Source organism: Diaphorina citri, unplaced genomic scaffold (assembly GCF_000475195.1).
Source record: "Diaphorina citri unplaced genomic scaffold, Diaci psyllid genome assembly version 1.1 scaffold398, whole genome shotgun sequence".
Classification (NCBI taxonomy): Eukaryota; Metazoa; Arthropoda; class Insecta; order Hemiptera; family Psyllidae; genus Diaphorina; species Diaphorina citri.
Genome location: NW_007377833.1, coordinates 330,359 through 353,333, shown reverse-complemented (window position 1 = coordinate 353,333; position 22,975 = coordinate 330,359). Strand labels below are relative to the sequence as shown.

The following is a 22,975-nucleotide window of genomic DNA, read 5'->3' as shown; positions in this document are numbered from 1 at the left end:
TGAAATGGGCGTCTTTTCTGACGAAATTCCTGTGTGCGGAGTCCAGTAGTAGGACTATTGCAACCCATTCTGACTAGGCCAAGTTTAGTGCTTTATCTGATCCCATTTGTCTATTCCCTATTTCCAGGTACCAAAGAATGTAAAGATCTCAACATCGATGTCAAGTGTGACCACCGTAGTTCAAGACCTAAGCGTGCCTCTGACGACACAGCTGTGTATGAGCTTGAAGTTCAAGTACCAGTCAAAAGGTAAGTCGCCACTGAATATTGGACGGACCAGACCCGTAACTCCCTCTGGCATTGGCGACTGATTTGCACTTTTGCAGCCTGATTTTTTTGCATTCACTGATATCTTTTAACCCCTATTGCACTGCTTGCCAAACCACCCTTTACCTACTTCAACTTGTGGCTTCTGATATATTTGCACTTGAAATGGACCTTGCACCACCTCTGAATGGCATTTCATGGATTTCTCTGAACCAAACACCAAACGTACATACCTACTTATCTACTTATAACCACTGCCTAACAATTTGCATGACCTTGGTACTACCTATGTACCTACCTGCTTAATGCTTATTAATAATCGCTTTAAAAGTTAACCTTCATAGAATTAGGATGGTTTCTATATTTAAGGAAATTTGTATATGGTTTACTTGAAAATACAATCGTTTTAACACCCTACTATTGCTGGCCCACTAACTACCCAATGAGTCCAATGACCCTAAAGGTATGTCCACGCATAGTCGACCGAATGTCGATCGACATCGATTCGAGGCATTGTGGACGGTTCAGTCGACATCGATCGATGGCCGGTCGACTATGTGTGGACACACCCTAATACTAATAGCTAGGAACCTTTCTCCCATATTAACTCCTTGTCTACTGTGGGCTTTTGCCATCTTTCAAGCATTACCCATAGTTAGGTAGGCAATGCCAAGTTAACCCCCACAGAAATTTCAAATTTCTTCTCTTTAAAACTTTAAACCTTCAAATCTGTTTTCTCATAGCATGGTTTCACTTGATTAATAGCATGTCCAATGTGTTTCTGTCTGTCCTCGCATGTGTTTTGTGTCTAGGTCAACATCTCCCTATAAGGATGCCTATAGGCTGGATATTGGGTTTCCAGCGTTCAAGTAAGTGTATTGGCGAGAACCTTTTGCATGCTTTTATAACTCTTACTGATTATTCAATATCTGTGAAAGATATTGTTTGGGGTATTGGAGGAAGAGATTGCCGATTTCGGTCTACACTTATCGCATTTGCGAACATTAGCTCTAAGCAGTCTAAGCGATCACTCAATGGCTATGTACCAGGTTCAATTGCCTTCCTCAATTAATAAATGATCATTTACATAGTCAGTAAAACCATTAAGAGAGCTGATAACGACATGTAGATACTACTGGCGTGGTAGGATTTTTCGGTGCTCCCAGACTAGTTCACATCGCTAGCTCCCAGACTGATTCTACCTAATTCGAATCTCCACAGTGATCCAGTATCTCACTCCGGTTCTCAAGCCAGGGCCAGTGTTCAACGTCTCCTGGAAGGTCTCATCTTAGAACAGGACCAATTTGATGTCCACGACACTCTGCCTAATACCGTGCCTGATCCAGCTTCCCTGAGTTTGACCTCGGACTATGCCTGTCCTCAGGGACAAGTAGTGGTCGCCCCTGATTGTGGTAAGTGCTCCAGTTATAGGTATCCGTCTCGGTCCCAGCCTAGGTAAGGAATCCCAGCCTAGGTAAGGAATTTTATCCTCCTTTAGTTGAGAATTTGATCACATAATAATAGAGACTCTAAGGGTTAGGTAAAGATGGGGTGCAATAGTCCAACGCACTGGACTCCGCACACAGGAACTTCGTTGGAAAAGTCCTTCATTTCGATGTAATGTAAGTGGTAGAGACCGCCTCCAGCGTTAATCTTGCTTACCTTTTACTCAATAGTCTTCTTCTTCCTAGCCTTTTCCTACTTAAATATTATTATTAATGCAGTCAGTGTTCTCTAATCGCTATTAATTGTTCACAGTACCCTGCGCGGTCGGCACATACTACAGTAAGGAAACAAAGTCCTGTGTTCAATGCCCGGTAGGAACCTATCAGAGTGAGTCTGGCCAGCTGCATTGTATCGATTGTCCACTGATAGCAGGAAGACCAGGAGTGACCATAGCTCCTGGCGCTCGCACTGCTGCTCAATGTAAAGGTAAGTCTCCCTATTTCATCAGATATATCCTCTTCTTCATCATATTCTTCTTCTTTTTCGCCTTTTCCCGTGTTTAGACGGGGTCGGCGTTTTTCGTCAGCCTCTCAATGAGCCCTAGTTGTCCTCGGGTGATTGCATTGGGCTGACATTTGACTTGAGAGCCTTTACTAACGCATCAGATACATAAGGACGGTAATTATCTCTATATGTACCTGATTGTCTTGCAATCCATATTTTGAAGGAGCACGTTTCGTCCTGTAATGCGCTCAATTCCTTTGTCGGAGATCCTGGGGCCAGCTTAACTCCATACACAAAAAGCCCAATCTGAGGCTTGGGTGTTGGGGCTAGACGGCCCTAAAGGATAGGTTAAGCTTCTTCGAACCTGGGACCTTAGTGGGAAGGATTCTTATAGATTTACTCCAGTCATTTGTCCTGCATACTAACGCACCTTTCTTCTTCCAGAGCGATGTCCAGCAGGCAAATACTACGACGACGAGACTGGACTGTGCAGACCGTGTGGACATGGCTTCTTCCAACCCAAAGAAGGCAGCTTCAGATGTCAGCTGTGTGGATTGGGCAAGATCACGAGATCTACTGAAGCCACCTCGCAGGTAAGCAATGTACAGGACTAGAATTCCCTGCTTTATTGACCCAACAAAGTGAGGTTTTACCTTGGTGAAATTCAGGCGCGATTGATTTTTTTCCGCTCTTTTCTGAGGCTATTAGGGTCAAATGTTCACTCAACTCCTAGTTATTCTAGTTAGGTTTTCGTAGATCAGTTGGATGAAATAAAATGAAAACACATTGGAGGCATTCACTGGCTGATTTGGGGTGCTCCCAGGAACTCATTGAAATCCACCATTAGGTGTCTTTAAATCGGGTAAGCCACCCCGAAGACACGAATCGCCCTAGATGGGCTCGATGCACTGGGCCTAAATACTGGACTCATTTCATAAGAAAAGACTATTATAATCCCTATTTTCCGATTCCATACCTAAAACTAACCCTCCTCTATCTTCCTCCCTCAGGACGAATGTAAGGATGAGTGTGCTAGTGGTATGCAACTGGCAGGCGATGGCACCTGTGAGCCCTGCCCCCGAGGTACCTACAGAACTCAGGGCCTGGAACCTGCCTGTGTCTCTTGTCCTTCAGGACGCACCACACCTAAGGCAGGAGGAGCTACCATTGAAGAGTGTTCACTGCCGATCTGTCATCCAGGTAAGTGCGTATCCGGATATGAACCCACCTATAACAAAGAGGTAGGTTTCTTTTACTGATTATTATGCTGATTCCATCTTTTACTGTTGGACAACCCAAATCACTACTTAAAATTCGGTATCCTACTTCTCAATATTTATTCTTCTAAGGATCTTGTCTTTAACGTACATAGTTGTTGGTATATCTTTCCTTTCATAAAATGAGTTCAAAATATTCTAGCCTTCCCTTCTTGACTTAGTTATACTGTTTTCTAACTGAGTTCCAGTGCATATTTTTCAGACATTGTTTAACAAGATACAAGTAAGTTGTAGTTTTTGTTGTCAGGAGTACTATTGATAGATTGATACTCTTGTCCAAATCTGCAAACTAATAAAAACCTCTTTCATCTTCCCTTCTCAGCTCGTTCGTCTGAACAGTGGCCGAGGTTGGTGTGGTAACGCCATAGAACCAGGCTCGAACTGGATCCAGCTTGATCTCAAAGCCCCCAGCATCATCCGCGGATTCCGCACCCAAGGCGTATCCCGAGGTATGGGAGGACAAGCGTTCACTTCAGCCGTGAGAATTCAGCACTCGAACAACTTGACCGATGTTTTCCGAGATTATACGAACCCAGACGGTACCCCTGTGGAGTTCAGGATACTCGAGCCCACCCTGTCTGTGTTGAACCTGCCCGTGCCTATCGAGGCCCAGTATATCAAGTTCAAGATACAGGTGAGTTGTAGTCAAGTTGGCTCCCACCCCTTATTAAATAGAATTGATGCGCCAGGCCCGCTTCAGGGCCTGAACAGATTGCGCCCATGCATTGAAAAGGTTACCGACCCCTGTAATAGAGCCTCGCCACAATTTTAGTGGGTATCCATAGCATTAGTAATCCAAGCACATAGCAGTAAAAAACTCGACTTTTCCGGGACTTATCAGTTTTGATCTTCGGAGTACCAGCTTAACACATACAAGACAGCGTCACCCACCCCTAGTCATTTCATATGTTTCCCATGGGACCTGAAATTATGCCGTCCTAGATAATAAATTACCAAATTTTGGTGCCGTATTATACGTCTTTGTGATGTAAGCTACGACTTATGACCCGACGGATGGTTCGAGGAATACTATTTGACAGATTTCATTCATATTGTTTCAGGACTACGTCGGAGCACCATGTTTAAGATTGGAAGTTATGGGATGTACCCGACTGGAATGTACGGACATTAACGAGTGTGCCGTCAATAATGGTGGATGTGACCAGAAGTGTATCAACAGGTGAGTGGCCAATAGAATTCGCCTGGTAATCAGGAGGGCGTGGGTTTAATCTCAGCCGAGGTATGGAATTTTATTCTTGAAAATCAATCCACATAGCAATTGCTAGGGTGCAGAGACTTTTTAGTGCGATTCGAGTCGTATAAATAAGTACAGGACTTGGTATTAGCAGTGATCGCTCAGGAACTAGTATAGTAAAGGTCGTACACTCTAGTAACTAGTTGGTCTACTCTTGACAATCGTAAAATGACCGTTTCGCTTGATTCATAGTGAATCCGCCCACTCAAATCAGTGAATTTAGTGATCCACCCCCCCCTTCCCCCCCCCCCCCCCCCTAAACCTCAAGATTCGGTTATTATTTAGTTGAAGAATTCAAATAAACCAAATTTTCCAAAGATTATTTCGTCTGCTTCTTTGTGACGTGCATCAGCTGCTTTTGTTAAGATGCCAAACTTAAGCGTACCTAATACTTTTTTTCGTACATTTCAGTTGCCACCTCACGTGGACTACTGCCCGGGAGATCTGTGGGTTATTGCCCGTAACGGCAGTGCTGTAGTTACTTGGGATGAGCCCAGATTCAGTGACAACGTGGCCGTGGTGAAAGTAGAAGAGAAGGGAGGACACAGACCGGGGCAAACCCTATTATGGGGCACTTACCATGTGGCGTACGTTGCTTTCGATGCTGCCGGCAATTCTGCAACCTGTGCATTCAAAGTGTATCTTCTGTGTAAGTATCTAGTCTCGTGTTACAATTTACCTATTGTATACAAATCAAAATAAATCCCTACAAGTATAAAGCATGCTCCAGGATAACCCAATGTACTTCTTTCTGGTGGGGGTCTTAACAAATCCCAGTTACGTTGGGTATTATGTGAGGCAGGATGGACGGGACCCCGATGTACCACGAACATTAACGAGTGTGAATCGTTCCCGTGTAAGAATGGAGGTAAGTAAACAAAGTAGTTAGCCATGTATAAGAGTGGTCTTTTTGTGTATGGATAGCCCGAGGATAAGCATGAGTCTGATTCTTCTCACATTTAAATTTCTGGAATTCTTGTTATGTCAGAGAACCCAAATCTTGTCCATCATATGAGAGATATACCTACGGACAAGTACGGGAACAAGGCAGTGTGTCACTTCCAGGTATGTGGGTTCAATGTTATTTTCGTAGATTCGTAGTAGCTTAAGCGATCCTTTAGGGCTGTTTGCTCCTACACCTAAGCCTCGGAGTGGGCTTTTTGTGTATGTATTTAACAAGTACGGGAACAAGGCAGTGTGTCACTTCCAGGTATGTGGGTTCAATGTTATTTTCGTAGATTCGTAGTAGCTTAAGCGATCCTTCAGGGCTGTTTGCTCCTACAACTTAGCCTCGTAGTGGGCTTTTTGTGTATGGATTTAAGCTTGTTATGATGTTATCTTAGGACAGGTCTTGTAGATTTGATGCTATCTCACAGTGGCGCAATGGTAGATCAATTTTCTGAATCAATCAATCCATTATGGTTCCATCATGGGACGGGTCGAATTTCCTGATTATGCTCACCTAACCATCTCTCCTCTTTCAGACGACTGCGCTGAGAAGCCTTGCCTCCTAGGTGAAGCTTGTTATGATGTTATCTTAGGACAGGTCTTGTAGATTTGATGCTATCTCACAGTGGCGAGGAGTGAGCTTTTCAAAAGGGGAACTTATAAACCCATGTACAGTATGCCGATCTGTAGATGGTCTGAGATAATCACTAAATGACCAGGTTTAATAATCCCTAAATGACTTACCTACCTAATATTTTCGATAAGAAGGTGGTAAGAACAGGCTTCTTGAAAAAAATCTAGAGAGCAAGGGACGCACTGCTTCCCTAGCTTCGAAGGAAGACACGCTACGAAACCTTCATTTTAGTAACCTGGTAGGTAAGTACATATTATTTGGGTCGTTTGAGAACTTAACTCCTAATCAATCATCAAACCATTCCAGGTGTCAGTGCAAGCCACCCCGTGCGTGGATTGGGAACTCAAACCTCCAAACAACGGCGCTCTCAACTGTCAACCCGGTGATTCTATTGACAAAGACCTCCAGTGTGTTGCTACCTGTAATGCTGGCTTCAGATTTACTGATGGCGAACCCGTCAAGACATTCATGTGTGACCAGAAGACTCTGTGGACCCCGTCATCCTTGGTACCAGACTGTGTGTCTGAAGGTAAGCTCCTTAACGACTTGGATGGTTTGAAAGATGGTAAGCTCCTTGAGGACTTGGTTGCTTTGAAATATGAAATTTACCTAAAGATTCTTCAAAGAAGAGGTTTCTTTTCGCATTGATTTTCTTTCATTTGAGTTGATAGTTGACTTGTTTTCGATAGAAGGCATTGTACACATACCTAATAATTTTGATCCAATTGTTTTGTCGGGTAGAAGGGGCACCCACTGTTATTAAGGCTAGTAGGGGATATTGTTTTGGACTAGGACTTATAGTTTGTTCGTTCTAAGAAGACATTTACCTATAGATTTGATGGGGGTTTTTACCCTTCAGTAGTTTTTGGGTTTATCTGAAATATTAAAAGTCAATTGAAGACTATCTAGCATTGATTTTAACGATTCAACATCGAATAATATTGCTCATTTCCAGACACTCAGCAAGCAGACTACCACATTGTTGCCAGCATCGCGTACCGTGCTAATGGCGCTGTTGCTAACCTCTGTCTGAAACAATACACGGATCTCCTGGAACAGTTCTATCCATCTCTCAACAATGTACTCACCCAGCGCTGCTCTGCTGTCAATGTGAACATGAATGTGTCTTTCATTGACGCTAAACCACACCTGACCGATGAGAATATTGTCAACATTGACTTCATTCTGGGTAAGAATAGAATATACCTACCGTGACAGGCATCTGCCCAGCTCTGCTGTCAATGTGAACATGAATGTGTCTTTCATTGACGCCAAACCACACCTGACCGATGAGAATATTGTCAACATTGATTTCATTCTGGGTAAGAATAGAAAATACCTACCGTGACAGGCAGGATAACCTGCCTGATCTGCCCAAATAGGATTGAAAACCCCGAAATAGGATTGCCTCAATAGGGTCAATCTCTTCAAGCTACTGCAGCAATGTCATCTTCAGGTCATTCATTTCGTCAAGCTATGTACTTTTGAGTGCGGAAATGACCCCTGGCCGCTTTGGAGCTACATTGTTGGTTATTTTTTGGAAGAGGAAATATCTATCCTAAGGGTCTTAGATATTTTTCACGCGTACCTAGCTACCTAACTATATTTAGATATCTAGGTGTCCATTTCATTATTCTAACCTATCCCTCCCCTTTCACTTCCGCAGGTGTGTGGACAATGGACCGGGCTACCAGTGTATTTGTCCTCCGGGATATACAGGTGGGTGGGATTGGGATATAGCCTGTTCTTTGGGCAGACTCTTTGGGCAGTTTAAACATTTGAGCCCAGCAAATATGAATAATTCGTCTGGACTTATGGAGAAAAGAAATCTTCTGCCCATACGTTTTATAAATTGTATACCCGGTTTTTTCAACACACATATTTCAACTTTTCAACACGCAATTTGTGTTACGACCGTTGAGCATGAAGGAAAGTTCTTTTTTATTCCCATTAGGTATGTACCTAATATATAAGCATTCAGAGTTCCTTGAAATGTATAAATTGATTCGTTGCGTTGGGTTCATTCCCACTTGGCTTACCACTTTGACTGTTTCCATTTCAGGCAAGAACTGTGACGAGGATATTATCGACTGCAAGGAGAACTCTTGTCCTCCTACTGCCACTTGTATTGATCTTACCAACCGGTTCTACTGCCAATGTCCATTCAACTTGACTGGAGATGACTGTAGAAAACGTAAGTAAATACTTTATATTTATGTCACTTACTAGAATACCTACCTAAATAAATAAATTTCAACTTCAAATTTTGGATGTATTTCAAGTTGCAAGTTTTTATTAAATTTGTTGAAACTAGTTGTTCGGTCTGAAAATGTCAAGGATCTGACTCTGAAAAGCTCTTTTAGGAGATTCCTGCCACTTTAAATAAATCTGATAGATAAATACCTAAATGGACTCTGGGGTTATAATCGAAAATATCCAAAGGCCAAGTTAATACGAATTTGAGAGTGACCACCGTAGTTCAAGACCTAAGCGTGCCTCTGACGACACAGCTGTGTATGAGCTTGAAGTTCAAGTACCAGTCAAAAGGTAAGTCACCACTGAATAATATTGGGCAGACCGGACCCGTAACTCCCTCTGCCATTGGCGACTGATTCGCATCACTTTGTTTGCAGCCTGATTTTTGCATTTACTGATGTCTTTTAACCACTATTGCACTGCTTGCCAAACCACCCTTTACCTACTTCAACTTGTGGCTTCTGATATGTTTGCACTTGAAATGGACCTTGCACCACCTCTGAATGGCATTTCATGGATTTCTCTGAACCAAACACCAAACGTACATACCTACTTATCTACCTATAACCACTGCCTAACAATTTGCATGACCTTGGTACTACCTATGTACCTACCTGCTTAATGCTTATTTAATCGCTTTAAAAGTTAACCTTCATAGAATTAGGATGGTTTCTATATTCAAGGAAATTTGTATATGGTTTACTTGAAAATACACTCGTTTTAACACCCTACTATTGCTGGCCCACTAACTACCCAATGACCCTAAAGGTGTGTCCACACATAGTCGACCGAATGTCGATCCACATCGATCGATGGCCGGTCGACTATGTGTGGACACACCCTAATACTAATAGCTAGGAACCTTTCTCCCATATTAACTCCAAGTCTACTGTGGGCTTTTGCCATCTTTCAAGCACTACTCATAGTTAGGTAGGCAATGACAAATTAACCCCCACAGAAATTTCAAAGTTCTTTTTAAAACCTTAAAGCATGTCTTCACTTGATTAATAGCATGTCCAATGTGTTTCTGTCTGTCCTCGCATGTGTTTTGTGTCTAGGTCAACATCTCCCTATAAGGATGCCTATAGGCTGGATATTGGGTTTCCAGCGTTCAAGTAAGTGTATTGGCGAGAACCTTTTGCATGCTTTTATAACTCTTACTGATTATTCAATATCTGTGAAAGATATTGTTTGGGGTATTGGAGGAAGAGATTGCCGATTTCGGTCTACACTTATCGCATTTGCGAACATTAGCTCTAAGCAGTCTAAGCGATCACTCAATGGCTATGTACCAGGTTCAATTGCCTTCCTCAATTAATAAATGATCATTTACATAGTCAGTAAAACCATTAAGAGAGCTGATAACGACATGTAGATACTACTGGCGTGGTAGGATTTTTCGGTGCTCCCAGACTAGTTCACATCGCTAGCTCCCAGACTGATTCTACCTAATTCGAATCTCCACAGTGATCCAGTATCTCACTCCGGTTCTCAAGCCAGGGCCAGTGTTCAACGTCTCCTGGAAGGTCTCATCTTAGAACAGGACCAATTTGATGTCCACGACACTCTGCCTAATACCGTGCCTGATCCAGCTTCCCTGAGTTTGACCTCGGACTATGCCTGTCCTCAGGGACAAGTAGTGGTCGCCCCTGATTGTGGTAAGTGCTCCAGTTATAGGTATCCGTCTCGGTCCCAGCCTAGGTAAGGCTGGATGGACCGGCTCCCGCTGTGAGAAGGACATTGGCTCCTGTACTAATATGCCTTGTCAGAACGATGCCAACTGTATTGATCTGTTTCAAGATTTCTTCTGTGTGTAAGTAAAGAGTTGAGGACATTGGCTCTTGTACTAAAATGAGTCATATCTGTTTATGTCGTACTAGACCATTTTCAAGATTTCTTCTGTGTGTAAGTAGAGAGTTAGAGAGTTGAGGACATTGGCTCCTGTACTAAAACGTCATGTCTATTTATGTCTCATTAGACTATTTTGTTTACCTCTGATTCGAGTTTACCTACACGTAGCCGACGGGGTTGAAAGTTACTTATCTTCTAAATGTCAAAGATAATTTGTTTTCATTCTGTTTTATTGTTTGATTTTCCGTGTCTGCAAATGTCACTAACTTTAAATTTGGAATCTCCAGTGATTTGCCTCATGAATTGCTTTCTCGTTTGCAAGTGCCAGGTCATCCGGAGTGCATGTTTGCTCACGTCATTTTATTGTGGAGTTTACCAACACGTAGCCGACGGGGTTGAAAGTTACTTATCTTCTAAATGTCAAAGATAATTTGTTTTCATTCTGTTTTATTGTTTGATTTTCCGTGTCTGCAAATGTCACTAACTTTAAATTTGGAATCTCCAGTGATTTGCCACATGAATTGCTTTTTCGTTTGCAAGTGCCAGGTCATCCGGAGTGCATGTTTGTTCACGTCATTTTATTCTAAATTCCCTAAATACCAGAGGTACTCATCATTCCGTTCTCAATTTCACAGGTGTCCTTCAGGCACGGACGGGAAGCAGTGTGAGACCGCCCCTGAGCGTTGTATTGGCAACCCCTGCATGCACGGAGGCACCTGTCAAGATTTCGGCTCTGGTTTGAACTGTTCTTGTCCGCGAGATTACTCCGGCGTAGGATGCCAGTATGAATTTGACGCATGCCAGGCCAATGTATGCCAGAATGGAGCTACGTGTGTGGACAATTCCGCAGGTGTTGTACCAGCAGTAAGACAACCCCAGTTGTACGACCTTTGCGGCTCTACTCTGAACCTCGTATTTGATTTGAACGTCCCCTATGCCAGTGCTGCTGTAGAGCCTCTGCTCAACATCAGCTCAGTGGGTAACCAATGTCCACCTCTGAGAGCCAGAACTTCTACCATCACTCGAGGCTTCACTTGTAATGTGGGCGAGGTAAGATCTATTCCATATTTTCCATTCCTAATTACGAGATAGCTCTAGTTTGTTGAACGCATTGAGGTCTAATTTTTGTTTCTAAGAACTTTCGAGCATAAAAATAAAGGGTTTTTGCTAATTAGTTCTTTACTAACATAAAAGGTAAAGGGATTTTTTTCCACTGATAAAGGGCTTGATTGACCCTCCACTCCAGGGCTTTTTCTGTCGACACTTCACAAATCTACTGGTGAGATATCAAGATATCATAGGAGAGTACACCCATTAGGTGATTGATTTCCTCAAACCCTCCTTCCGTAGGTATTGAACATGGATATGAACCAAGTACCCCGGTGTCTGCACTGTCCTGCGGGTACATTCGCCGGTATCAACCAGAAGACTTGCACCCCATGTCCTCGAGGTTTCTACCAGAACAACGACCGCCAAGGCGTCTGTCTCAAATGTCCCATGGGAACTTACACGCGAGAGGAAGGCTCCAAGGCTGTACAAGAGTGTGTGCCCGTGTGTGGCTACGGAACCTACTCGCCGACTGGGCTAGTGCCCTGTTTGGAATGCCCAAGGAATAGCTACACAGGAGAACCACCAGTAGGCGGACACAAGGATTGTGAGGCTTGTCCTGCCAATATGTTCACTTATCAGCCTGCTGCCCCCGCTAGGAACTTCTGTAGAGGTGAGTCAGAACCTCATGAAAAGTCTGAAATTTAGGCATTCTTGTGTTTTCCATTTACAATATATCAAGAGTCAAGCTACGTACAGAGACAGACAGACACAGACGACCAGGAGACAGACGACCAGGAGTTGTTTCTTTTCACTGGGGATTTGGATTACCTGTTTCTATTTCTATCCACTGGTTCAATACTTTCAATAGGTTGGTTAATACTAAACATCTTCAAAATCGACGCCATATGTATGACGCTATGAATACACAAATTGGCACAAGGTTACAATATCACACCCTTTCTTCTGTTTTCAGCCAAATGCCCTCCCGGTCAATACTCAGACACGGGCCTAGCCCCATGCTTCCCCTGTCCGGTCAACTTCTATCAGCCCTTATCTGGTCAGAGTCAATGCTTGCAGTGTCCCACTAATACCAGGACCAAGAGTACAGGAGCTGCTGGCAGAGAAGAATGTCAGGCTATTCAATGTACTGAGAACTCTTGCCAACATGGAGGTCTATGTGTACCGATTGGTAAGTACACAGGGAACAGTGAGGAACGATATAAAGGAAAGAAATTAAATTGCTTCAAGTTGATCTTGCTAATGGCCTTAGTTAAAACTTTCTTGTTTGATTGATTGATAAGGTCTTTGGTGACGGGGCTTTTACCCTCCATTCGGCGACAATCTGTCTCTTCGTAATAACCTTACCCACCAAATGCAAAACTCTCTAGTTAAAACGTAGACCTCACTACCGTTCGGTGAATAAACACTTCCTGTAATTCTTCCCTCAGGTCATACCGTCCAGTGTTTCTGTCCTGCTGGATTCTCGGGAAGACGATGTGAGATTGATATTGACGAGTGTGCATCTCAGCCTTGTTATAACGGAGGTACTTGTGTGGATCTGCCTCAAGGATACAGATGTCAGTGCAAAGCAGGTGAGTGCTAAATGCAGTTACTTGATGTAAGCTAAGCTCATCAAGAAGTTAACAAAATAAGTAGGAAATGACATTTGAAGATTAGAATTGAAGAGATTATACCCTCTTTATACTGATTGAAAGAGCCTTTAAGATGTGAGATTGATATTGACGAGTGTGCATCTCAGCCTTGTTATAACGGAGGTACTTGTGTGGATCTGCCTCAAGGATACAGATGTCAATGCAAAGCAGGTGAGTATTAAATCCAGTTACTTGATGTAAGCTATAAGTAAAAGTTTTTTTAACAAAATAAGTAGGAAATGACATTTGAAGATTAGAAGAGATTGAACCCCCTTATACTACTTATATGAGACAACCAGTCCCTTCACAGATGAAGAATATTATTTGGGATATATCCTTGCTTCGAATAAAATTATTTTCAGATCCACTGTTAAGAATTTATCTTGTAGAGAATCCTGAGAAGACTTAACGTCCATTGCTAACTCCCTATCTATCTGCTTTGATTTAAGATATCTAGAGGTATCTTCAGGTGTCTTGTTCCTCCCTTTCCAACACTACTCAAATTAATTCTTTGGGCACTATTTTGTTAATAAATTAATTAAAATTGTCGTAACTGCGATTTTATTTCAGCAATTCAAATCGACTATGACCTCAGCTTCCACGAGCCAAGTGCCAGCAGTGCGGCGCTGGTTGTTCCCTTCCATATGAACCCAGAGGATAGTCTCACTATTGGAATGTGGGTACAGTTCAGCCATCGGGATGAACCTGGAGTCTTCTTCACCTTGTATTCTACTCCGTAAGTAAAATAGAATAGAATAGAATAGAATATACCCTGTTTATGTGTATTTATTACTGCAAGAATGAGAGAGGATAATCATTAATTTTCTACTCCTCTATGTTTTCAGCTCCAGTCACTCGGTGCAGGGTCGTCGCCCACTGATCCAAGCTCACTCTAGCGGTGTTCAGGTCTCACTCTTCCCAGAACTACAGGATGTGTTCCTGGCATTCCACGAGTACGCCACTATTAACGATGGCCAATGGCATCATGTTGCCATCGTGTGGACCCAGGGTACTCTGACACTCATAACGGAAGGTCTGATTGCCGGCAAGGTGGAGAACTACGGCTCAGGAAAGTCCCTGCCTCAATAGTAAGTATTCTGAACCCGCCCCACCCCTCCTCGAGCTCAAGTTTTCACCTTTACTGTAGGCCAGGCTCCGAAAATTTGGAGCATCCACCCCGAGACCCTCAGGCCCCCCCGCGACAAAATCCTGGAAACGGCCCTGTTCTGAATAGCTATGGGGGATAGCAGTGGCGGATATCCTTTTTTGCCCCCACCCCTGAAGGTTTTTGCCTGAGGGTCCCTGGTGGTTGAATAGTGGATTGACGGGGGTGGAAATGATACCGTGATGATAAAAGAGTAGGTATGTGAGCTCTAAATTATAGGCAGGGGACCCTAAATTTCCTTAAGTGGGGGATAATTGAACATGTAGGTACCTTTCGGTTTTAAAAGATATTATAAACATATTTTACAGTAGGGGTAACTGTGTCACAATTTGCTAATCCTAAACTTTCTTTCTTACAGCGGATGGGTGGTACTTTCCCTACAGCAGGGGAGATACAAGTGTGAATGCGACCTGGGCTGGGAAGGAATCCACTGTGAAACCAATGTTGGTGAGTACCTACCTACAACTAACCTTATTTTGTGTTGAGCTGTGTCCACATACAGTCGACGCTGTCTATTGATGGTCAATCGATGTCGCCTGAAACCGTACACTGCCTCGACAACATAGATTCATCTCTTCACTTTGTCAATCGACGGCATTGACTACATATGTGTGGACACAGCTTTAGAAATCAGTTGAAGTTTCCTTGACAGTCTTGATGAATTCCTTGCCTTTTTGGGCTGAGAGAGGAATGTGATGAGGGGGAAAGAGGGCAACCTTGAATCCCAACTATTTTCCGAGAGGTCGAATTCAATGGCTGGATTCGAAGGCAAACTAACCAAAGTACAAATCTGGAACCGAGCTTTGGACTTCACCAACGAGATCCAAAAACAAGTAAGTCCAGTAATCATAATTTTTAATTATAAATAATTTTATTATAACCACCTTTAACCTTATTCTTTAGCCACCCTTAGTTAGCTTATAGGGTCATGCACAAAAAGTCCACATGACCAGTGATGTGATGAACCCCCCCAAAAAACACTTCGTGTTAAAAAAAAGGCTTCGAACTCATGACGTTCGCGCGCCTTCCGGCACGCTTGATTTTCCATTTATTTCTTCTTGTTTTTCCTTCATCAGGTCCGAGACTGCCGTACAGAGCCAGTTCTGCATACAGGCCTGGTTCTAACATGGACAGGCTACGACGATATCAATGGAGGTGTGGAGCGTGTGGTACCCTCCCACTGTAGTCAGCACAAGCTTAACCCATCCTTTAGGTTTGTCCCTACACCTAAGCCTCGGAGTGGGCTTTTTGTGTATAAAAAGGCCTTAACAAAGCAGCTGTTGCAGAGATTCCCTCCCTGGGGACTTACCTTGTCTACTGTAAGCTGATCACATTCAGGGCCGGTATATCCAGGGGGACAGATGTGCTGACTACAGTGGGAGGGTACCACACGCTCCACACCTCCATTGATATCGTCGTAGCCTGTCCATGTCAGAACCAAGCCTGTATGAAGAACTGGCTCTGTACGGCAGTCTCGGACCTGGTGAAGGAAATACAAGAAGAAATAAATGGAAAATCAAGCGTGCCGGAAGGCGCGCGAACGTCAAGAGTTCGAAGCCTTTTTTTTTTAACACGAAGTGTTTTTGAGAAGTTCATCACTGGTCATGTGGTCATCCCTACAAGAAGACGAGGACAATATTGTTTTCCCCCAAAAAGTTTTGATAGAGGGTCCCGACCCCGACATTGAAGAGAAAAGGACAGGATAAGAGAAATCCTTTCTGTTTAGGACTAAGTTAGCCGTAGGCGGAAATCGAACTCACGACCAAGCGCTTAGAAGGTAGGTGCGCTACCCTCTAAGCTAGATTCGTAGAAATCCTCAAGCGGACTTTTTGTGCATGACCCTATAAGCTAACTAAGGGTGGCTAAAGAATAAGGTTAAAGGTGGTTATAATGAAATTATGATTACACTGGACTTACTTGTTTTTGGATCTCGTTGGTGAAGTCCAAAGCTCGGTTCCAGATTTGTACTTTGGTTAGTTTGCCTTCGAATCCAGCTTCGGTGTAAGCCTTGATGTTGTCTGGCCTGGGCTTTCCTAGGACCACCCATCCGCTGTAAGAAAGAAAGTTTAGGATTAGCAAATTGTGAATATCTTTTAAAACCGATAGGTACCTACATGTTCAATTATCCCCCACTTGAGGAAATTTAGGGTCCCCTGTCTATAATTTAGAGCCCACATACCTACTCTTTTATCATCACGGTATCATTTCCACCCCCGTCAATCCACTTTTGAACCACCAGGGACCCTCAGGCGAAAACCTTCAGGGGTGGGGGGCAAAAAAGGATATGCGCCACTGCTATCCCCCATAGCTATTCAGAACAGGGCCGTATCCAGGATTTCGCGGGGGGCCTGAGGGTCTCGGGGTGGATGCTCCAAATTTTCGGAGCCTGGCCTACAGTAAAGGTGAAAACTTGAGCTCGAGGAGGGGTGGGGCGGGTTCAGAATACTTACTATTGAGGCAGGGACTTTCCGGAGCCGTAGTTCTCCACCTTGCCGGCAATCAGACCTTCCGTGATGAGTGTAAGGGTACCCTGGGTCCACACGATGGCTACATGATGCCATTGGCCATCATTAATAGTGGCGTACTCGTGGAATGCTAGAAATGCATCCTGTAGTTCTGGGAACAGTGAGACTTGAACACCGCTAGAGTGAGCTTGGATCAGTGGGCGACGACCCTGCACCGAGTGACTGGAGCTGAAAAGTGACCACCGTAGTTCAAGACCTAAGCGTGCCTCTGACGACACAGCTGTGTATGAGCTTGAAGTTCAAGTACCAGTCAAAAGGTAAGTCGCCACTGAATATTGGACGGACCAGACCCGTAACTCCCTCTGGCATTGGCGACTGATTTGCACTTTTGCAGCCTGATTTTTTTGCATTCACTGATATCTTTTAACCCCTATTGCACTGCTTGCCAAACCACCCTTTACCTACTTCAACTTGTGGCTTCTGATATATTTGCACTTGAAATGGACCTTGCACCACCTCTGAATGGCATTTCATGGATTTCTCTGAACCAAACACCAAACGTACATACCTACTTATCTACTTATAACCACTGCCTAACAATTTGCATGACCTTGGTACTACCTATGTACCTACCTGATTAATGCTTATTAATAATCGCTTTAAAAGTTAACCTTCATAGAATTAGGATGGTTTCTATATTTAAGGAAATTTGTATATGGTTTACTTGAAAATACAATCGTTTTAACACCCTACTATTGCTGGCCCACTAACTACCCAATGAGTCCAATGACCCTAAAGGTATGTCCACGCATAGTCGACCGAATGTCGATCGACATCGATTCGAGGCATTGTGGACGGTTCAGTCGACATCGATCGATGGCCGGTCGACTATGTGTGGACACACCCTAATACTAATAGCTAGGAACCTTTCTCCCATATTAACTCCTTGTCTACTGTGGGCTTTTGCCATCTTTCAAGCATTACCCATAGTTAGGTAGGCAATGCCAAGTTAACCCCCACAGAAATTTCAAATTTCTTCTCTTTAAAACTTTAAACCTTCAAATCTGTTTTCTCATAGCATGGTCTTCCCGAGAATCCAGCAGGACAGAAACACTGGACGGTATGACCTGAGGGAAGAATTACAGGAAGTGTTTATTCACCGAACGGTAGTGAGGTCTACGTTTTAACTAGAGAGTTTTGCATTTGGTGGGTAAGGTTATTACGAAGAGACAGATTGTCGCCGAATGGAGGGTAAAAGCCCCGTCACCAAAGACCTTATCAATCAATCAAACAAGAAAGTTTTAACTAAGGCCATTAGCAAGATCAACTTGAAGCAATTTAATTTCTTTCCTTTATATCGTTCCTCACTGTTCCCTGTGTACTTACCAATCGGTACACATAGACCTCCATGTTGGCAAGAGTTCTCAGTACATTGAATAGCCTGACATTCTTCTCTGCCAGCAGCTCCTGTACTCTTGGTCCTGGTATTAGTGGGACACTGCAAGCATTGGCTCTGACCAGATAGGGGCTGGTAGAAGTTGACCGGACATTGGCATAGGGGACGTTCAAATCAAATACGAGGTTCAGAGTAGAGCCGCAAAGGTCGTACAACTGGGGTTGTCTTACTGCTGGTACAACGCCTGCGGAAGTGAAAGGGGAGGGATAGGTTAGAATAATGAAATGGACACCTAGATACCTATCTAAATATAGTTAGGTAGCTAGGTACGCGTGAAAAATATTTTTTATAAGACCCTTAGGATGGATATTTCCTCTTCCAAAAAATAACCAACCATGTAGCTCCAAAGCGGCCAGGGGTCATTTCCGCACTCAAAAGTACATAGCTTGACGAAATGAATGACCTGAAGATGACATTGCTGCAGTAGCTTGAAGAGATTGACCCTATTGAGGCAATCCTATTCCGGGGTTTTCAATCCTATTTGGGCAGATCAGGCAGGTTATCCTGCCTGTCACGGTAGGTATATTCTATTCTTACCCAAACGGAAAATCAAACAATAAAACAGAATGAAAACAAATTATCTTTGACATTTAGAAGATAAGTAACTTTCAACCCCGTCGGCTACGTGTTGGTAAACTCGAATCAGAGGTAAACTCATAGAAAATAGTCTAATGAGACATAAATAGACATGACGTTTTAGTACAGGAGCCAATGTCCTCAACTCTTTACTTACACACAGAAGAAATCTTGAAAATGGTCTAGTACGACATAAATAGACATGACTCATTTTAGTACAAGAGCCAATGTCCTCAACTCTTTACTTACACACAGAAGAAATCTTGGAACAGATCAATACAGTTGGCATCGTTCTGACAAGGCATATTAGTACAGGAGCCAATGTCCTTCTCACAGCGGGAGCCGGTCCATCCAGGGGGGCAGTCACAGGTAAACTTGGCAACACCATCTCTACAGATTCCACCGTTTAGACAAGGGTTGGATTTGCAGTCATCGATGTTGGTCTGGAAAAGAGAGGGAACAGAGGGGAATAATTAGATTTACATACCTACCAATAGGTATGCTAACATGTCAAGATATGTGTACAGAAAACAGGTCTGTAAATTCGTAAATAGTGTAAATCAATCAGTGATTCATTTATAGTGCTGTATCTTTGCCAATTAAATCAAATTGAACTTTATAACCTTGCTGTAAGCGTATGATGGCGAGTTTTAGCTTCAAATCTCCACACTACAACTTGTGAGGCTGAATTTCGCACTCATTCCCAATTGAATTAAATCAACCTTGCGTATGACGCATAGAATAGACGCATTTAATACCACAAGTGTAAACTTGGGTTGTTTCGCTATGTAAATAACTAAACTTGGGTCTAATTTTCTTACCTCACACATAACTCCAGTATATCCCACGTTACATTCACACTGGAACTTGTTGTCCAAATCCAAGCACTTATCCGTGCCCTCAGGACTGCACGGGTCACTCAAACACTCATCAATATCTGCCTCGCACTGCAGACCCACAAAGCCAGGTCTACACTGACACATGAACCCATCTAACATATCCACACAGGATCCGCCATTCTGACAAGGTTCACTGGCGCAGTCGTCAATCAAATGCTGGCAATGCTTTCCGGTGAATCCCAGGTCACAACTGCATGAGAATCCTCCTACTAGATCCGTACATGTACCTGGAATAGAATCGTTCGGAGTGTCATTAATAACAGGAAATAGTGGCGTAGGTGAAATAAATGTAGGTTTCAGACAGAGGTTAGCAACAGCGCCATTAGCACGGTACGCGATGCTGGCAACAATGTGGTAGTCTGCTTGCTGAGTGTCTGGAAAACAAATGATTAATGCTATTAGGCGCTGAATTGTTGATTATGTACACATCATTCCATGACCTTTGTACACTTCAGAGACAAGAGTAGGTACTGTGGAAGATTAATGTTTTCTTTAGGTTGAGGCTTCACAAGTCGGATTACTCGTATTATTTTGTCTTAATTCAAGGAAAGCACCGACCTTAACTTCAAGGTATAATTAACCGATCAAAGTAACGCGGTCAATAAACTGTAAAAATATCAAAAACCGTATTTCTCCAAACCACGAAGAACTTGGTAGAATGTTGTTTCAGCTTTTAACTCTAGTATGTGATAAAGGCTTTCTTTTTGGACGTTCCATGTTGAGTAGCTTACCTTCAGATACACAGTCTGGTACCAAGGATGACGGGGTCCACAGAGTCTTCTGGTCACACATGAATGTCTTGACGGGTTCGCCATCAGTAAACCTGAAGCCAGCATTACAGGTAGCCACACACTGGAGGTCTTTGTCTATAGAATCGCAGCTTCAGATGTCAGCTGTGTGGATTGGGCAAGATCACGAGATCTACTGAAGCCACCTCGCAGGTAAGCAATGTACAGGACTAGAATTCCCTGCTTTATTGACCCAACAAAGTGAGGTTTTACCTTGGTGAAATTCAGGCGCGATTGATTTTTTTCCGCTCTTTTCTGAGGCTATTAGGGTCAAATGTTCACTCAACTCCTAGTTATTCTAGTTAGGTTTTCGTAGATCAGTTGGATGAAATAAAATGAAAACACATTGGAGGCATTCACTGGCTGATTTGGGGTGCTCCCAGGAACTCATTGAAATCCACCATTAGGTGTCTTTAAATCGGGTAAGCCACCCCGAAGACACGAATCGCCCTAGATGGGCTCGATGCACTGGGCCTAAATACTGGACTCATTTCATAAGAAAAGACTATTATAATCCCTATTTTCCGATTCCATACCTAAAACTAACCCTCCTAGGGCATATGATGAGTGTCAGATAGTCACCGAGTCAACCATCCATTTACTCACTTACATGCCATGCCTCACATTGTCCTCTGAATGATCGGAACGTAATGTTTTGCTTTGAATTTCTGAGCTTTATTTAGAATAAGAGTATTGCAACACCAATTTTATTATAACATCCTCTTTCACCCGACTCTTTCCACAGCCGAGTTCTGTCCTCCATTGGCGGATCCTATTGGCGGAGTGCAGATGTGCAAGGACTGGGGTTCAGGCGGACAATTCAAAGTGTGCGAGATCGCATGTAATGCCGGTCTCAAATTCTCTCAGCCTGTGCCCAAGTTCTACACGTGCAGCGCTGAAGGATTCTGGCGACCCACTAACGACCCAAGCTTGCCCATGATTTATCCCGCGTGTTCAAGTGAGTATCGAGTTTTATGCCTTTCATGGCGAGACTCCTTGATCTATGGAAAATGGACTTTACAAAAAGATGGGAATTGAAAAATACATGTTTCCTCCTGTGGGATAAAATGCATATATTAGATAATTCATTGAAAGAAAAGGATCCCGTTGTCGTAGACTAAAGGAATCTTTCAGTCTTATCCAGAATCAGTGATAAATAAGAGTGAGTAATAAGCTATTATTTTAATCAACCTCAACCTACTTGTTTAATTTTCGCTTTCTCTGATGAAGTAAAGGGAATTTTCAGTAGGTAAACTGCGACGGAAATGGAACTTTTCAGTCTCATACTAGCAGTATAAACGAGATATATTCTATTCTTTTCTAAAGTCTTATGCTGGCAGTATAAACACATTTGTCCTGCATACTAACGCACCTTTCTTCTTCCAGAGCGATGTCCAGCAGGCAAATACTACGACGACGAGACTGGACTGTGCAGACCGTGTGGACATGGCTTCTTCCAACCCAAAGAAGGCAGCTTCAGATGTCAGCTGTGTGGATTGGGCAAGATCACGAGATCTACTGAAGCCACCTCGCAGGTAAGCAATGTACAGGACTAGAATGCCCTGCTTTATTGACCCAACAAAGAGAGGTTTTACCTTGGTAAAATTCAGGTGCGATTGATTTTTTTCCGCTCTTTTCCGAGGCTATTAGGGTCAAATTTTCACTCAACTCCTAGTTATTCCAGTTAGGTTTTCGTAGATCAGTTGGATGAAATAAAATGAAAACACATTGGAGGTATTCACTGACTGATTTGGGGTGCTCCCAGGAAGTCATTGAAATCCACCATTAGGTGTCTTTAAATCAGGTAAGCCACCGAAGACACGAATCGCCCTAGATGGGCTAGATGCACTGGGCCTAAATACTGGACTCATTTCATAAGAAAAGACTATTATAATGTAGGTATCGTAGGTATTCTACCCTTAGGACTGGACCATAAAAGACGCCCTCCCTATTTTCCGATTCCATACTTAAAACTAACCCCCCTCTATCTTCCTCCCTCAGGACGAATGTAAGGATGAGTGTGCTAGTGGTATGCAACTGGCAGGCGATGGCACCTGTGAGCCCTGCCCCCGAGGTACCTACAGAACTCAGGGCCTGGAACCTGCCTGTGTCTCTTGTCCTTCAGGACGCACCACACCTAAGGCAGGAGGAGCTACCATTGAAGAGTGTTCACTGCCGATCTGTCATCCAGGTAAGTGGGAAGGATATTGTGTTACTAACAACTTTTTCTCCCAGAGGTTTGATACAAGGAACTGTAAAGGTCTGTCCACACATACTTAGTCGACCAGCCATCGATCGATGATGACTGACACGTCCACACTGCCACGACTTCCAGATTTATCTCATCGATGGACGGCCGGTTGACTATGTTCGGACACACCTTAACAACGAAGGTCTTATCGTCCCGAAATCTAAGAGAGGAAGACAGGATAGGAGAAAGCCAGCCATTCTAAGAACAAACCTTATCTGTGTAGGATAAAATTCGGC

The 22,975-nt window shown here is 43.3% G+C and overlaps 1 protein-coding gene across 1 annotated transcript in view; it reads left to right on the top strand.

The window, feature by feature from the left end:
* Positions 1-127: 127 nt before the first annotated feature.
* Positions 128-22,975, top strand: part of LOC103508436 — a gene marked incomplete at its 5' end in the record, with an annotated part of 40,564 nt that continues 17,716 nt past the window's right edge. The window contains 25 exons of the mRNA XM_026823034.1: positions 128-248; positions 1,488-1,678; positions 2,025-2,198; positions 2,661-2,809; positions 3,227-3,457; positions 3,816-4,127; positions 4,555-4,673; positions 4,941-4,947; positions 5,160-5,397; positions 5,767-5,813; positions 6,637-6,859; positions 7,286-7,519; positions 11,288-11,487; positions 11,788-12,157; positions 12,461-12,676; positions 12,936-13,079; positions 13,203-13,310; positions 13,710-13,875; positions 13,985-14,227; positions 14,663-14,751; positions 14,989-15,137; positions 15,381-15,486; positions 21,234-21,446; positions 21,875-22,023; positions 22,490-22,679. Coding sequence (XP_026678835.1) covers positions 128-248; positions 1,488-1,678; positions 2,025-2,198; positions 2,661-2,809; positions 3,227-3,457; positions 3,816-4,127; positions 4,555-4,673; positions 4,941-4,947; positions 5,160-5,397; positions 5,767-5,813; positions 6,637-6,859; positions 7,286-7,519; positions 11,288-11,487; positions 11,788-12,157; positions 12,461-12,676; positions 12,936-13,079; positions 13,203-13,310; positions 13,710-13,875; positions 13,985-14,227; positions 14,663-14,751; positions 14,989-15,137; positions 15,381-15,486; positions 21,234-21,446; positions 21,875-22,023; positions 22,490-22,679 — 4,389 coding nt within the window. The remainder of the gene's footprint in view (positions 249-1,487; positions 1,679-2,024; positions 2,199-2,660; positions 2,810-3,226; positions 3,458-3,815; positions 4,128-4,554; positions 4,674-4,940; positions 4,948-5,159; positions 5,398-5,766; positions 5,814-6,636; positions 6,860-7,285; positions 7,520-11,287; positions 11,488-11,787; positions 12,158-12,460; positions 12,677-12,935; positions 13,080-13,202; positions 13,311-13,709; positions 13,876-13,984; positions 14,228-14,662; positions 14,752-14,988; positions 15,138-15,380; positions 15,487-21,233; positions 21,447-21,874; positions 22,024-22,489; positions 22,680-22,975) is intronic.